Consider the following 16,076-nt stretch of genomic DNA (forward strand, 5'->3'; position numbering starts at 1 on the left):
CCTTACAGTTGGATCTCATGGAGGCATTTCCTCAACTGAAGCTCCTTTCTCTGTGATAACTCCAGCTGTGTCAAGTTGACACAAAAATAGCCAGTACATCATCTATCACTGTTTTTTTAAAGACAGGGTCATTTGAGGTAGCTAGGTAGCCAAAGATGACCTTGAACGCGTGCTCATTTTGCCCCTACCTCCCAAGGGTTAGGAGAACAGGCACGTATCCACATAGCAGCTTAGTAGTAAGGTCGTTATTATTTAATTTACTGGTAAACGGCAATTTGGAAAATTTCCTTCGTTTGTCAGTTGCTACTCGATCTGTGGGGTCAGGGCTTGCAGCTACGGCTGTGAAATAAGGGAGGCTATGGAGGACTGTGAGCCAACGCTAGAGTGCTCTCCTGACAAGTGCCAGGCTCCGGCTGATAACTTCCCCTGCGAAAACAACACAAAACACACCTCCCATTCTAGTTTGCTTTCCGTTACTGTGATAAACACCATGACCCAAAGCAACTTAGGAGAGGGAGCGGTTTTTTCAGCTTACGCGTCAGAAACGGAAGGAAGTCTGGACAGGAACTGAAATAGAAAGGAAGAGTGCTCCTTCCTGGCCCACCCCTAGGCTCACAGCCTTCTGGCTTTCCTATACAGTCCAGGGCTGCTTGCCTAGGGAAGGTGCCGCCCACAGTGGGTGTGGCCCTCAGACATCAATCATCAATCATGACAGTCTCTCACAGATACGGCCAAAGACCTGTGGGATCTGAGTGATTCCTCAATTGAGGTTCCTTCTTCCCGGGTAACTCTGGGTCGTGTTAAAGTAACAAAACAAAACAAAAACCAGGGCTGGAGAGATGGCTCAGTGGTTAAGAGCACCGACCACTGTTCTTCTAGAGGTCCTGAGTTCAATTCCCTGCAACCATATGGTGGCTCACAGCCATCTGAAATGGAATCTGATGCCCTCTTTGGGTGTGTCTGAAGGCAGTGACAGTGTACTCACATACCTAAAGTAAATAAGTAAGTAAGTAAATAAATAAATCTTTAAGAAACAAACAAACAAAACACCAACCAGCATCTCCTGCAGCCTGGGCTAAGGACAGGTGCCCCTCTGTGATTCGTTGTGCTTTTCCTTAGAGCCACGTCCCATTCTGGACTCTCCGTTCCCTGCTCTGCAAAGGAGGCGTATGATTTGCTTTGGAAAAGGATGCAGTGTGTGGAACACCCTTGGGCCTCTTCAAGGCCAAGAATGAGAAAATGTGGACCTCCTCTCTACCATCTCTCTTGTGATGACACCCCACGTCCCCAGTCACCCCTTGACTTTCTCCTGCTATGTTCCCTGGCAGGTGAGACAAACCTTGTTCATCACAGGACTCCCCAGAGAAGCCAGAAAGGAGACTGTGGAGAGCCACTTCCGGTAAGAGAGAGACCCTGTGAGCCACCCATGGTGAACAGGGCTGTGGAGGGCCCGGGGCTCCTGAGGCCTGTGCTATAGGTGGACACCTGTGTCTTCTGTCTGAGTATGCAGGGCTGATCCTTCCCTGCCATAGGTATCACGTGGCTTCCAGACGTGGCCCTGCTGAGCTGTGCCAGCAGCCTGCCTGGGCTGGTTGTGGTTAAGGCTCTGGGACCCAGGATCCCTAGTGCAGGCTGAAGTTCATGCTGAATGAGAACTGAGCTTTCATGCCGAGCTGGTCTCCTAGGTCCATGGATGTTGGCTGTCTACAGGGAAAGCCTCTGGCTGTCAAGGGCTGTCAACCTTTGCAGCCACAGGCCCTGCAGGTAGAGCAGGCAATGCTTACAGCCACAAGCTCAGGAAAAGGCTCAGGATTGATCCCAGCAAAAAGAGCAGCTCCAGGGCTCCCCCTGACCCCCACCAGGACACTCCCCAGCTGAGGTGTCAGCCTCTCTTCATCCCTGGTCAGTTCTGCTGCCACAGCAAATACCAGGCAGGAGCTAGCTACAGATGAACTCTGTGCAGCTTATGAAGAAAACACTAGGTGAATCATTAGCATAAAGAGAACTGTAAGAGAATGCTTAAAGTTACTGACATGTCTCTCCAGCCACTACAACAATTTAGGAGATATTTGCATATGTATGTGAGTATGTTTGCATATCCACTTGATACTGGAATGATTTTTTTTTCCAGCCCTTGAAAGAAAGTTCCTCTAAGTTACCTGCTAGGCAATGTTTGAGTGTGCCCACTTCATGTATGGACTTAAGTAGGAAAACATGTGTCTGCATAGCCATGCAAACACTGTGTGACTTAGACACTCCCTGTTTAGGAAGGCTTCCTGGAGGAGGCTGTGGGAGTACACAGCAGTGGACTTGTGGCTTTGCTCCGCAGCAGGGTCACATTCACTGTGAATCTCCTTCTCAAAGTCTTTTCCCCCTCATCTTTTTGTGATTCTGATTATTGAATCTCACACGACAGAGGCTCTACCACTGAACCCCAAGCCTTCTTCTGAGCTCTTGGGGTCAGAACTGGTCCTACTGACCAGCAAGCTAGTTAGTTGGCTCATCCATGGGCTTGCCTTCTCACACACTTACTAAAATCCAAGCTTAAGCAGGCTGTACTTCCAGGACCCGGAAGAGCAGCAGGTGGTGCCTGAGGTGGGCCTGCAGTCGTCAGGAGTCCTGTGGACAGTGTTTTGTGTATGGTACAAGGGCATTTTGTGGTAGCTCTTGGCTGACCTTGGAGCTAGGCTGCCCGGATTCAGTTTCTGGCTCAAACATTTACTGGCTGTGTGATCCTAAGCACAAGAACCCCTTACCCCTGGTGAGGCAGGTATTTGATTGACTGTTATGTGTGTATGTAGACATTTTCCTGCCGTTTTCTATTAGACCCCCTAGAGGTTCATTGGCATCAGGTAAGTTATGGGTTGAGTAGGATTTCGGTGATAGCGAAAGGTAGACCCATCCCTAGGGCAGATGACCAGTCTCTTCCTTTCAGTGGCTGGGGAGGATAATGTTGCAGTCTTTCTTTTTGGTACTGGGGATGGTATCAGTGGCTAAGCACTCGACCAGTGAGCCATACCCTCAGTCCTGGTATGTTCCCATTTCCCATGAGAAATTTCCACCAGCCCAAAACCGAAAGAGTATAAATTTGTTAGCTTAAGGCAATTACTTTAATGTTGCTGAAAAAAATGCCTCTGGGGCTAGGGATGTGACTGTAACAAGCGATAGAGCATATGTTTAGCATTCATATGGTCATGGGTTCAGTCCCTATACCCCACTTCTTTGTATTTAATTTCCCCTCTGTGGAAACTTAGGGGCAATTATCAGACAGAGGTGTCATGACTCCCATAGAAGAGTGGGTGGGGGTGGTCATTCCTGCAGGAATGGTCTCTTTCAATGGCTTATTTTGCCCCCGCTTTGCTGGCCACAGAGATGCGTATCCCACGTGTGAGGTGGTGGATGTCCAGCTGTGCTGCAGCGTGGCTAAGCTGATCTACCTGTGCAAAGAGAGGTAAGGGAGGTGGGTGCCAGAAGTCAGCTGGCCTGCAGCTTTCCCACCCCTTGCCCCGAGATGCCCACTTGCTTTCTTGCTGGCACCCTTCAGCTGCTGCCAAGGGTGGGCAGTGGGTGGTCCTGCCTCTTTCTGGATCTCAAAGCTAACCTCTTAACCCTGCCGGTGACTGATTGTTGGCTGTGGCGTGGTGCCAGGATGGAGGGTCTGAGTTTGTGCCTCTCTTCCACCTTACAGAAAGAAGACCGAGAAGAGCCTTACCTATTACACAAACCTGCAGGTGAAGACAGGCCGACGGACCCTCATCAACCCCAAGCCTTGTGGCCAGTTCTGCTGCTGTGAAGTTCAGGGTTGTGAGCGGGTGAGACATTGCCATCTATCTGCCTGGAGCAGGCAGGGGTTTGGGGCGCGTGCACACACACACACACACACACACACACACACACACACGGCCATGGTCACATCATCCAGGGGCTGTGTCTTCTGGCAGGAAGATGCTATTTCTTACTACACACGAATGAATGACAGCCTGCTGGAGAGGATCACAGCCGAAGAGAGCCGGGTCCAGGACCAGCCCCTGGGAATGGCCTTTGTCACCTTCCGTGAGAAGTCCATGGCTACCTAGTGAGTGTGGCTGAACCCCTGATCCCACCTGCTGACTGACTCTTGTCTCTTGTGTGGAGGCACACTGCTCTCCGCTCTTGGGGGACGTCCAGTTTATATCTGAGTGACAGCTGGAAGGGCGGGGCGGGGCTCGGTTCTTGCTGACCTCTACCAGGTACTCTCCCCAGCTGCCCCACTCCACCCTGCGGCTTCTGTGTGTAACATTCTGTCAGGTGGATTGACACTCAGGACCCAAGGCTCTCCTCTCCTCAGTCTGTCGACAAATGGACAGCTACTGGGAAACCCTGGCTCACTCTGGGTGTTACCATAGCTACAGGATCCTGGAGCTGCAAGCTTATGTGATGCTCACAGGCCTAGGCTCTTGTTTCCTCTCACCTTAGAGCATTGAGCGTGTGTAGGGTACAGAGGGGAAACCAAGCCTCTCGTGCTTTCTGTGCCTCGGACATGGTGGCTCTGGGGATGGCCTCTAGGATGTTACGAAGGGCTCTTGCCTCAGACTGTAGCAGTAGGAAGAGGAGACACCCTGGGGTAGCAGTGAAGAGTCTGTGAGTTTCTTTATGGGCAGCCAAAGCAGACAGAAGCCTTTGATGGAGGAGGTGGGCCAGGAGTCCTTGGAGGGAACTTTAAGAACAGGTAGTGTGTAATGTGACCTGGCCTGGGGACAAAGGGAGAGCTGGGGAGGTGGAGCCACTTGGCTGGAACAGAGTCAGCTTTAAGGTCCAGAGGCCTTGAGGGTGGCCACTTGGAGCATGCTGTAGTAGGGCAGTACAAACAACACGGAAGCCAGGTCAGGTATCTGGGATGCTAAACCTGATGTCCTGGGCCTTGGCTTCCTTGTCTGTAAAATGGGGTAGCAACCTTTTGCCTGTTGAGTCATGATGAGGACAAATCACAACCTGAAGTGTGGCACGCGTGGCGTTTCTTTTTGATCGTTTAAGACAGGGTCTTAAATAGTTAAGACTGACTTGAACCATACTATGTGGCCCAGGCTAGCCTTGTCCACCCATGATGCTCCTGCCTCAGCCTCTCCAGGGCTGGGATTGCAGGCCAGTCTTTCCTAGCACTAATTATAATAAGATAGTGACTCTGGGGTGGCGTCCTGTGCTCTTTTCTGTCTGCAGTTGCTGTGGATGTTGGTGGCTCACAGGTGACGTGCAGTAACAGCCTTGCGTTTCTTGACAGCATACTGAAAGACTTCAATGCCTGCAAGTGCCAGGGCCTTCGGTGCAAAGGGGAGCCCCAGCCATCCTCCTATAGCAGAGAGCTCTGCGTCTCCAAGTGGACGGTCACTTTTGCCTCCTATCCTGAGGACATCTGTTGGTAAGTTCCCAGACTGGGGACGAGTGGGAGAGAGACCCGGCTTCCTGCCTGGGACGCCTGTTTACCTGGGGTGTAGATGTGGCCTGCCTTTTTATTTTTTTAAACTTTTAAAAACAGATATTTATTTATTATTTTATTATTTTTTTTTTATTGTTTTGAGATAGGGTCTCAGTATGTCCTGGAACTTACTATGTAGACCAGGCTGTTTTTGAACTCAGTGATCTGCCTGCCTGCCTGCCTCTGCTTCCTGAGTGCTGATAATAAAGGCACGTGCCACCACTATTCCCAGCTTTTTAACAAATATTTAAACATCTACGATATGCCAGGTAGTATTCTATTTTCGTTGGTTTTATTTTAATTTTGCTCTTGGGGCCCAGAGGAGTCTCAGCCAGAGCCCTAGTCTGGCTTCCCTAAAGTTCACCTGACGTGCCTCAGCCACAGCGGATGGTCCATGTCTGAGAGACTAAGCCTCTCGGCTGGTGTTGCTTCTGCAGGAAGAACCTCTCCATCCAGGGCGTTCGCTGGTGGCTCCAGTGGCTGGGCATCAACTTCTCTCTGTTTGTGGTGCTGTTTTTCCTGACCACGCCCTCCATCATTATGTCTACCATGGACAAGTTCAATGTCACCAAACCCATCCACGCACTGAATGTGAGTGACCAGCCTGCAGGAAAGGGGTGGCGGGGAGTGGTGAGACCTGGGCATGGAGGGTTTGAAGCAGAGAGCCAGGCCATTGTGGAAGCTAGAGAAGGACATTGGTTGTCTTGCTCTATTACTTTGAGACAGTCTCTCAGACCTGGCAATAGGCTGGTGGCTAGAACCACCCCCATTTCCCCTGCCCCACCCCGCCCCACCCTGTGATCTTCCTGCCTCCACTTCTTACAGTGCTGTGGGCATAGGCATGCGCCAAGCCTGGCTTTCTACATGGACTGCTGGGGATTTCATACTTGCACAGCAAGCAGTCTTATAGAATGGGGCACTTGTAGCCTACGTTTGGCCTTTTAAGCTGAAAGCAGGCATGGCGATGTTTATTGTAGTGCCTTTATGGTAATGCAGTTATATTCACTTAATGGAACCAGTCTATTGCTCAACAGGAAAGAGGATTTCAGTTGAATGAAGTGTATCTAGTCTGAAAAAATGGGCAAAGTTTATGAAAAATTGCATAGTCATTCTGGTAAGGTTGTAATGAAAGCAGAACACGCAGGGGTGTGATGGCTCACACCTGCAAGCCCTGCACTTGCGAAGTAGAGGCAGGAGGATTAATGCAAGTTCAAGGCCAGCTTTGGCCATAGAGTCAGATCCTCTTTCAAAAACAGGCCAGCCAGATCCAGAGACATGTCTCAAGGTTAAGAGCACTTACTGCCTTTATTGAGGACATGGGCTCTGTTCCCAGCACCATGTTAGACAGCTTATAATTGCAAGTCACTCTGCTCTTCACACCTGACTGAACTCGTATGCATTTACCCATCCACAGAGGCAAACACACATACACATTAAAAAATAAAAAACCAGCCGGGCGTGGTGGCGCACGCCTTTAATCCCAGCACTCGGGAGGCAGAGGCAGGTGGATTTCTGAGTTCGAGGGCAACCTGGTCTACAGAGTCAGTTCCAGGACAGCCAGAGCTACACAGAGAAACCCTGTCTCAAAAAAAAAAAAAGAAAGAAAAAAAAACCCAAAAAAAAAAAAAAACCCAAAACCAACCAACCAATTAAACAAAACCCCCAATACACAGTGTAGAAGTCCTTTTAAGCTGTGCTTCCAATGATACATACATACATACATATTTACATGCATACATACCACACACACATACATACATACACACATACCACACACACATACATACATACATACCACACACACATACATACATACCACACACATACATACATACATACCACACACACATACATACATACCACATACATACATACATACATACATTTCATGCATACATACCACACACACATACATACATACATACATACATACATACATACCACACACACGTAGACAGAGAAGGGACGCAAGGCACAAGACACATGAAAAGAGCTTTGCTAGTTGGGATGGTGGGATACCTTAGATTAAAGGTTCTCAACCTGTGGGTCAGTGCCCTTTTGGGGGTCAAACAACATTTTCACAAAGGTAGCATATCAGATGTCGGCATACCAAATATTTACATTACAATTCATAATAGTAGCAAAGTTATAGTTATGAAGAAGCAATGAAAATAATTTTATGATTGGAGTTACCACAACATGAGGAACTGTATTAAAGGGTCTCAGCATTAGGAAGGTTGAGAACCACAGCCTTAGATGGCCAGGCATGATAGATATTCAGATGTCATACTGCACATCTGTAATCCAGAGCTTGGGAGGGGCCCTGGCACTGTGGTCCTGGCTTCTCCATCCATTGCTGGTGAGTTCTGAGCCTTAGTTTTTCATTCATGTTACACCTGTGATATATAGAGGGAGCTGACTAGAAATCGTTAAAAACCCTAAGCATACACAGCATAGTTTTCAGTAGACTGACAGCCGTCAAGCTCAGCCTTTTGCCAGTTGATGCGGGACAAGGCCTGGTCTTTGGAAGAGAGATCTGCTGGGTACAGTTCCTTTTGTCTGTCTTGCATAAATTATATTTTTTTTTTTTTTTAAGATTTCTTTATTTTATGTATACGAGTACAATTGTAGCTCTCCTCAGACACACCAGAAGAGGGCATCAGATCCCATTATAGATGGTTGTGAGCCACCATGTGGTTGCTGGGAATTGAACTCAGGACCTCTGGAAGAGCAGCCAGTGCTTTTAACCACTAAGCCATCTTTCCAGCCCCTAGTTTACTCTTATGTGATAAAACAACATATTTTCAGAAATTTTTTCTTTTCAGAAAAAAATTCCTTTCAGAAATTTTTTTTCAAAATGTTTAACTTTATCTTTTAAAGTTTTAATATATTTATTTCTGAGGTACGGGCGATGGAATTCAGGAACTCACACACACTCAGCAAGCACTTGATATGGAACCATATACCCCTAGGTGGCCCAGAGTCTGTAACATTTGTAACTGGTACCAACTAGTGTGAACAGGATTGGAATCAGACACCGTGGAGCTGACTGGCAGGCCACGTGGAGAGGAGCCCTGGCCTCCAGCTAGCAGCTGGCAGCTTTGCCCTGGGGATGGAGACGCCTCCCTCATCTGGCCCATCACTGCTCATACCTCCTTCACTGCCAAGGGCCGAGTAACCACAGAGCGTAATGACGGTCTCCTTGCCCACGTTTGAGGACTGCCCACTCTTTACCCATCTCACCTTTGTCTCTGGAGGATGGTTGTGAGCCACTAGGCCACCAGTGACTGCAACCCCAGCACCATCTTGATTCTCTCTGTGATGGTCCTTGTCTTGCAGAACCCCGTCATCAGCCAGTTCTTCCCCACACTCCTGCTGTGGTCCTTCTCCGCACTGCTTCCGTCCGTTGTCTACTACTCCACGCTGCTGGAGTCCCACTGGACGAAGTGAGCACAGCCTAGGCTTCTCACCCCACCCAGGGTCGCAGGCACGCTGCCTGGTCTTACTTTGACAGCTTACAAACTCACCTCTGTTCCCTCGCAGGTCAGGGGAAAACCGGATCATGGTGTCGAAGGTCTACATATTTTTGATCTTCATGGTGCTGATCCTGCCCTCCCTCGGCCTCACCAGGTACCTTCCACCTCCTGCCTGGCCCCAGTCAGACTCAGGAGGGGTTCTTGCCGTCTATTCTGGAAGTCCCATAGTCCTTAAAGACAAGAAGCTTGTGAACAAAACTTACAGCGGACTTCCCTGGTAGGGAGGGGCTAGTCCTAGCCGTGTTTATCTTGTGGAGGAAAGTGCCAATTATAGCCAGTGTGACCTCAGGGGACAAATGTCTCAAGGTTGGGGCTGCTTTTAGAGTGGAAGAAAGTGTCTCACACTGCATGAGTGTGAGAAAGAAAACTGGAGGGTAGAACTCTAGATTGGTGTGAGCAAGACCTTGGGTTTCATCTCCAGTACTGAAAATCAATCAATCAATCAATCAATCAAACAAACAAACAAACCGGGCAGTGTGGCACACGCCTTTAATCTCAGCACTTGGGAGGCAGAGGCAGGTGGATTTCTGAGTTCGAGGGCAACCTGGTCTACAGAGTCAGTTCCAGGACAGCCAGAGCTACACAGAGAAACCCTGTCTTGAAAAACCAACCAACCAACTAACCAACCAACCAACCAACCAACCACCACCACCACCACCACCAACAAAAAACAAAAAACAAAAAAAAACCCAAAACCCTAAAAATCAAACCAAACCAAACCAAACCAAAACACAAAATGAAACAAACAAATGAATAAGAAACATAAGGAATTCATCTGCTTTTCTGCTTTTCAGCTTGGATTTCTTCTTCCGGTGGCTCTTTGACAAAACTTCCTCGGAAACCTCAATCAGGCTAGAGTAAGTATTGGCTCGGCCGCCATGCAGAGCGTGGGACTGAAGAGCTCTGGGGGTGGGGGGTGGGGGTGGGGAGTAGGGGGGGTGAGGGAGGCTGTGGCAGCAGCTAGCTAGCGCTACAGTGTGGTTATTCCCCATCCCCCTTCAGGACAGGCATCCTCTCCTGGAAATACCAGGCCTTGCACTCACACCAGTCCCTCCCACATGCCTGGAGCATGTTGTGGGAGCTGACCTACTTTGTGTCTACTTGCAGAAATGTGGTTGTCTTTTAGCCCAAGACTGGATTAGTGGCCCCCACTTTTCTTGTTTAAGACTTACTTACAGACCACAGAGCCGTTGGGGAAGGGTACTTCTGGGTTGTAGTGGTGCCCCAGTCACAGAGGGATAATAATTAAATGTAGTGTCAGTGTAGCCGGTGGGTGGTTTTTGTCAGGAGAATGGAGTTCAGTTTAGGGCTGGTGTGTGTCCTTGTTAGTACTCAAAGCCTATGACACTTCCCTCATAGTGACAGCTGTGATTTAAAATGGCTGGCTCCATGCTAAATGTTTATGCGTCCTTTACCCTATGAAGCTATGAGGGTGTGTGGGTGAGGAGGATATGTGTGTCAAGTGCTTGCTGTGTGGTCTAGACAAGAGAAGAGAGACAGAGACAGAGACAGACAGAGAGAGCTGTGAGACAGATGTTATTCCTGTCTCCATTTTACAGATAATGGGGTGCAGAAATATTGAGGTTGTCACCCAAGGTTCTCCAACTAGCTATTCAGCCCATTTCATTATTTCATTTTCAACAGCCCCAAAGGCCCCAGATTGGTTGGGAATGGTCACGGGGGGAGGCTGGCCTATAAAGATGGAGCAGTTGCTTCTTGCTGACTTGGCTGGTGACTCAGGAACAAGTAGCTACAGATAGACATCCACCTACCTAACTCACCCTTTCCTGGGTAGACATGGCTTCTGGCTGCCACATCCAATGGCCTGCTCCTCTCTGTGACTCCTCAGCCACACCTGACATACTGGCCGAGGCTCTTCCCAGACACAGTGTTTTCATTTGGCACCGAACTCTGCCCTTGCCATCCCTGTCTACAGCATCTCCTTTGCAACCTTCTTGGGACTTCCTCCAAAGCTAGGTTACCCAAGGCTGCCTGAGGGCTCTATCCTCGCCCTTCCTCCTCTGGGCCATGGCTTCATTGCTATTTGGCTACTGAATTAAAATACGTACTCAAAGGGGCGAGGGGTATGCAGTGCTGGGCTTCATCTCCAGTGCCAAGGAGTTAAAGAAAAACCCCACAGTATCCATATTACCACTTTAGAGTCTTCTGTCTCCTGCCTCAGCTTCAGGTAGAGCCCCTGCTGTGCACTGTGGACTTTAACTGCCCTAACCCAGATCTGATATGCCCCAGTTCTCCTCATAATTCTTTCAAGTTGGCCCCCCAAAAGCCTTGGAGTACACCCTGCCTTTCCCCTCCCCTCTCCTCCCTCCAGTCTATCAGCACACTCCCCCAGTTCCATCTCTGAGAAAGATAATCAGACCCTGCCTCCTCACCTCCACCAGTACCACCCTCATCCCGCACACCCTACGTCTGCGACCGTGTCCACTGTGTCTTTCAGCCTCCTGTTCTGCCTCCCCTTTGCCCACTGCTATCCAGAGCCCCCTGCCCTCCTACTGTTGCTTGGCACTGCCAGGCTCACAGCTCTTCATCAATGTCATTATCCATAGTCCCTTGGTGTCCAGGTGATCTGCTTGCTCAGTGACGTTTTGGTATGCCTTCTAAGCTCAGTGACATTGCCCCCCACCCCAGCTGGACAGCCTCTGGAGCACTGCTTGCCATACTGTGTATGCCTATATCTGATTGTGTCCTCAGAGAGTGTGCAAATGCAAAGAGAACAGCGTCTGAGGCCTGGTTCTCTATTTTATTTTATTATTTTGAGAAAAGATCCTGCTATGTAGCCTAGAAGGGCCTAGAATCATGATCCTCCTGCCTCTGTTGCCTCAATGCTGGGATCACACATGTTATGGCTTTCAGCACAGTAGCTGACACACTCAGACGGTCTCCACAGATGTGTGCTGAATGAGGGATATGGCAAGAGCCCTCCCAGAGGCACCCCCCCCCAGTTATTTTTCCAGCTTGAAGGAAGCTGGGGCCCCCAGCTAACAGCCCTGTATCTCATCCCAGGTGTGTCTTCCTGCCAGACCAGGGTGCCTTCTTTGTGAACTACGTCATCGCCTCAGCCTTCATCGGCAGTGGCATGGAGCTATTGCGCCTGCCCGGCCTCATCCTCTATACCTTCCGCATGATCATGGCCAAGACGGCCGCTGACCGCAGGAATGTTAAGCAGGTACTATAACCTTGGGTCCTGTCCATGCTCCCTGCCTGTGGGACTCTCGGTTCTCAGGAATAAATCGTAGGCAACAATAAGAGCTTTGCAAACCGGGGCTCAGGGTCGCCTCTGCCTGGAACCTCTTTGGATCATGACAAGTCTGTCCCTAGCTTTCATGCTGACCACTGGGCCAGAGAAAAGACCTTGCGGTTTTTGTGGTCTAATGTGGTCTGGTCACATACTGTATCTATCAGTCTTCTCACCGCCCGTGCAGGGAACCTGACAGAAGCAACCTAAGAAAGGGAGGATTTGGCCTTCAGTTTGAGGGTACAGCCCATTGTGATGGGGGAAGGTGTTGGGGTGAGAGCGTTTCTAGCTGCGGGGTGGGAGACCACTGGTTACGTTGGGTCTGATGAGGAAGCAGGGAAAGATGAATGCTAGTGTTCATCTCTTTCTCTCTTCCTTCTTTCATTCACCTTGGGACTGTGGTCCACAGAGTGGTGGTGCCACATACATTGGAGGGGTGGTAGTCTTTCTCTCTCAGTTAAACCTCTCTAGAAACACAGAGAACTGTGTCTCTGAGGTGATTGTGACTCCAGCCAAGTTGAGAATCAAGGTTAATCATCACACAGGAAATGCATAGCTAAAAGCTACACATTCAATGCGTTAAGCCCCTGGCACTCATTCCAGGCCTCATAAGTTAGGTGGTGTGGGGTTGCTATGCCTTGGTGAGTTCTGTGAGAGGAAGCAAGAAGCCAGCTGTCCTCTGGATTTTGTGATGGATGCCACTAATCTTGTTTTACAGAGGTACAAACTGAGCTGGCCCGGGTTACCTGAACTAGGGTTGAGCTGATGGTGGGGGGTAGGGTTGGGGGATGCCCAGTCTGTGTGGAATCTCTCTCTGGTGTATCTTCCAGCTGTATCTGCCCCAGGAGCTCATCGCCCTGGTGGGAGGGTACAGTTAGAGGAGGGGAGCCCTGTGAGAGCACACACCACCCACCATGCTTTGGAAGATCTGAGTATGGACTGAGAGAATCTGGAGCTGTCTGTCGAGGAGAAAGCCAAGCCTTTCAGAAGCATTCCTAACTACCTAGTCCTCCCTGACCCCGTTGGACTCCCTACCGGCCATGCTTGGAGTGCACAGAAGGGTGTCTGGGGACAGAGCCAGCTTGTGAGATCCTTAACCCTTTCCTTCCCAGAACCAGGCCTTTGAATACGAGTTTGGAGCCATGTATGCATGGATGCTGTGTGTCTTCACCGTCATCATGGCTTACAGCATCACCTGCCCCATTATTGTGCCCTTTGGTAAGTGGCCCTGGCATCCGTCTCAGGACTCATGGCCAGCTGACTCTGTCACACCTGCTGGCAACAGCTACCACCAGGTCACATGGATTCCCAGAAGAGTGCCCTCTTGTAGTTACCGAAGTACAAAATGTCCTTTCCTTTCTAAATGATTGCTTCTGCCGGCCTCTACTGTGGCTTCTCTCAACATGTCTGGTGTGAGTTTCTGTGTTGGCTCATCATGGTATCTTGTTTGGTTTGTGAATGTTTGTGTATGTATGTATGTATGTGTACATGGGTGAGTATGGGTGCCCATGTACTTGTTGTATAGAACAGAGATAGATATTTCTGTTCTTTCTCTCCCCTCCCCTCTCCTCCCCTCCCCTTCCCTCCCCCTTCCTCTTTCCTTCCCTCCTCTCCTCTTGCTTTCCCCTCCCCTGCTCTCCCCTCTCTTTTCTTTTTTGAGACCGAGTCTCACCTTGTAGCCTTGGCTGGCCTGGAACTCACTGTGTATGTATGTGTACTAGATTGGCCTCAAACTCCCGAAGATCTTCCGGCCTGAGCCTCTGCCTCCCAAGTTCTGGGGCTAAAGGCGTGTGCTGCCACGTCCAGCTTGTCTGCTGTATTTTTTTAGAGATGGTCTCTGGATAAAGCCAGAGATCTCTGCCTGGGTAGACTGGCTAGCTCTGGGGCTCTGCCTGCCTCCATTTCCTCCTGCCAATGCTACAGGTACAGGAGTGCCTCACTATGCCCAGCATTTAGGTGGGCGCGGGATCTGATCCCCAGTTCTCATGCTTGTGGCAGACGACTCATGAGCTGAGCTGTTGCCTCAGTCCTAATTATCATCATTGTCGTCATCATCACCACCACCACCACCACCACCATCATCACCGCCACCACTACCATCATTATGATCATCATCATGTAGACCCTATATGGTTTACAAAGTCTCCCTATGTTGTAGCACAGGTCAGCTTCAAACACAGGACCTTCTACCTTAGTCTCCCAAACATTGGAGCTATAGCTATGTGTGTGCTACAGTGACTGGCTCTTTTTAATGTAATTTAATTTTTTAATGAACTGAAGGCTAGAGAAATGGCTCAGTGGCTAAGAAAGAGCATACACTGTTGCTTGCTCAGGACCTGAGTTCAGTGCCCAGCACCCACAGCAGGCAGCCTGCCTCCAAATCCAGCTTCAGAGAACCGGCACCTCCCTCACCACCTTGGTCACATGCACAAACACATAAACATCCACAAAAAAACAGATAATAAAACATTAATTAATTAGCTAATTAATTTTTTTTTGAGACAGGGTCTCACTATTCAGCCTCAAACTCATGAAGATCCACCTGCCTCTGTTCCCGAGTGCTGGGATCATGGCCCTGCAGGGCTCCAGCTCACAGCCACTCTTTTTTTTTTTTTAAATTAAAGATTTATTTATTTGTTTATTTTATGCTTATGAATATACTGTTGCTGTCTTCAGACACACTAGAAGAGGGCATCAGATCTCATTACAGATGGTTGTGGGATTTGAACTCATGACCTCTGGACGAGCAGTCAATGCTCTTAACCGCTGAGTCACCTCTCCAGCCCTGATCACAGCCGCTCTTTTGCAGGCCTCATCTACATCCTGCTTAAGCACATGGTGGACCGGCATAACCTCTACTTCGCTTACCTCCCGGCCAAGCTGGAGAAAAGGATCCACTTCGCTGCCGTGAACCAGGCCCTGGCCGCCCCCATCCTTTGCCTCTTCTGGCTCTTCTTTTACTCCTTCCTCCGTCTGGGTGAGGGACATTCTGCTCTGTGCCCAGTGCCAGGCCTTATATCCATCCCCGTTCCCCCAACCCCCAGCCAGTCAGCTCACTAGCTGATGTCCCAGTGTCAGTGTGGTAGAATAAGGTGAGGGCTGCTTGATGTGGTATTGACAACCAGGCTACTGATCTAGGTCAGGTGTGACAGAGCCCCAGAAATTCCCATGGAGGAGAGAGCTGCTGTGTCAGTTCTGAGCCAGAGGATATGAAACTGTACAGTCAGCCCCAGAGAACTCCCATCCTGTCTAGCCTTAGGCTCTGGAGGCTGGCAGGAACTGTCCTAGCTAGCTCACTGTCAATGGCTCCTTATGTGGTATCCCAGTGTCTCAAACCCAGTCAGGGATGGGTCTAGCCATCATGTGGGCCATAAACCTTGTGTTGTGTGCTCTGAGCTATGAGGATGCCATTCTGACAGTTGGACTGAGGAGCAGGACTGGGGGCTGTGGGGATGTCACCCTCAGTCTGGGCACCAGGCCTGGCCCCTTCCTCACCAGAGCAAGCATAACAGGAAGCGCCAGCCTCCCTCAAGACTGCGCGTGTGTTCCCAGGTCTGACGGCCCCGGCCACGCTCTTCACCTTCCTGGTTGTTCTGCTCACCATCCTGGCCTGCCTGCTGTACACCTGCTTTGGATGCTTCAAGCACCTCAGCCCGTGGAACTACAAGGTACCGGACGGTCCGCCACGCCTCAGGCTGGACAATGCAGCTCTCTTCTTCCCCATCCCCGTGTGTGTGAATGGAGTACCAGTTGCCCCCAGCTTTTCTTTGGGATTGGGGTGTGTTGTGACTTCCTCCCTCCCCTCCCTCCCTCCCCTATTCCAGCCCCCCCC

At 49.9% G+C, this 16,076-nt stretch overlaps 1 protein-coding gene and 1 long non-coding RNA gene across 4 annotated transcripts in view; one reads left to right on the plus strand and one right to left on the minus strand.

Moving 5' to 3' along the window:
- Positions 1–1,519, minus strand: part of LOC110289773 — a 6,687-nt gene extending 5,168 nt beyond the window's left edge. Inside the window, exon 1 of the long non-coding RNA XR_002377373.1 lies at positions 1,340–1,519. This is a non-coding gene — a long non-coding RNA (uncharacterized LOC110289773). The remainder of the gene's footprint in view (positions 1–1,339) is intronic.
- Positions 1–16,076, plus strand: part of Tmem63a (transmembrane protein 63A) — a 34,318-nt gene that overhangs the window by 16,076 nt on the left and 2,166 nt on the right. For all 3 annotated transcript variants that reach the window (XM_029478127.1, XM_021156138.2, XM_029478122.1), the window contains exons 9-21: positions 1,329–1,399; positions 3,371–3,451; positions 3,689–3,812; positions 3,942–4,075; positions 5,258–5,395; positions 5,890–6,043; positions 8,792–8,898; positions 8,996–9,082; positions 9,783–9,845; positions 12,013–12,175; positions 13,357–13,462; positions 15,054–15,221; positions 15,797–15,912. In XM_029478127.1, the coding sequence (XP_029333987.1) occupies positions 1,329–1,399; positions 3,371–3,451; positions 3,689–3,812; positions 3,942–4,075; positions 5,258–5,395; positions 5,890–6,043; positions 8,792–8,898; positions 8,996–9,082; positions 9,783–9,845; positions 12,013–12,175; positions 13,357–13,462; positions 15,054–15,221; positions 15,797–15,912 (1,512 nt within the window). The remainder of the gene's footprint in view (positions 1–1,328; positions 1,400–3,370; positions 3,452–3,688; positions 3,813–3,941; positions 4,076–5,257; positions 5,396–5,889; positions 6,044–8,791; positions 8,899–8,995; positions 9,083–9,782; positions 9,846–12,012; positions 12,176–13,356; positions 13,463–15,053; positions 15,222–15,796; positions 15,913–16,076) is intronic.

This window comes from Mus caroli, chromosome 1, assembly GCF_900094665.2.
Source record: "Mus caroli chromosome 1, CAROLI_EIJ_v1.1, whole genome shotgun sequence".
Classification (NCBI taxonomy): Eukaryota; Metazoa; Chordata; class Mammalia; order Rodentia; family Muridae; genus Mus; species Mus caroli.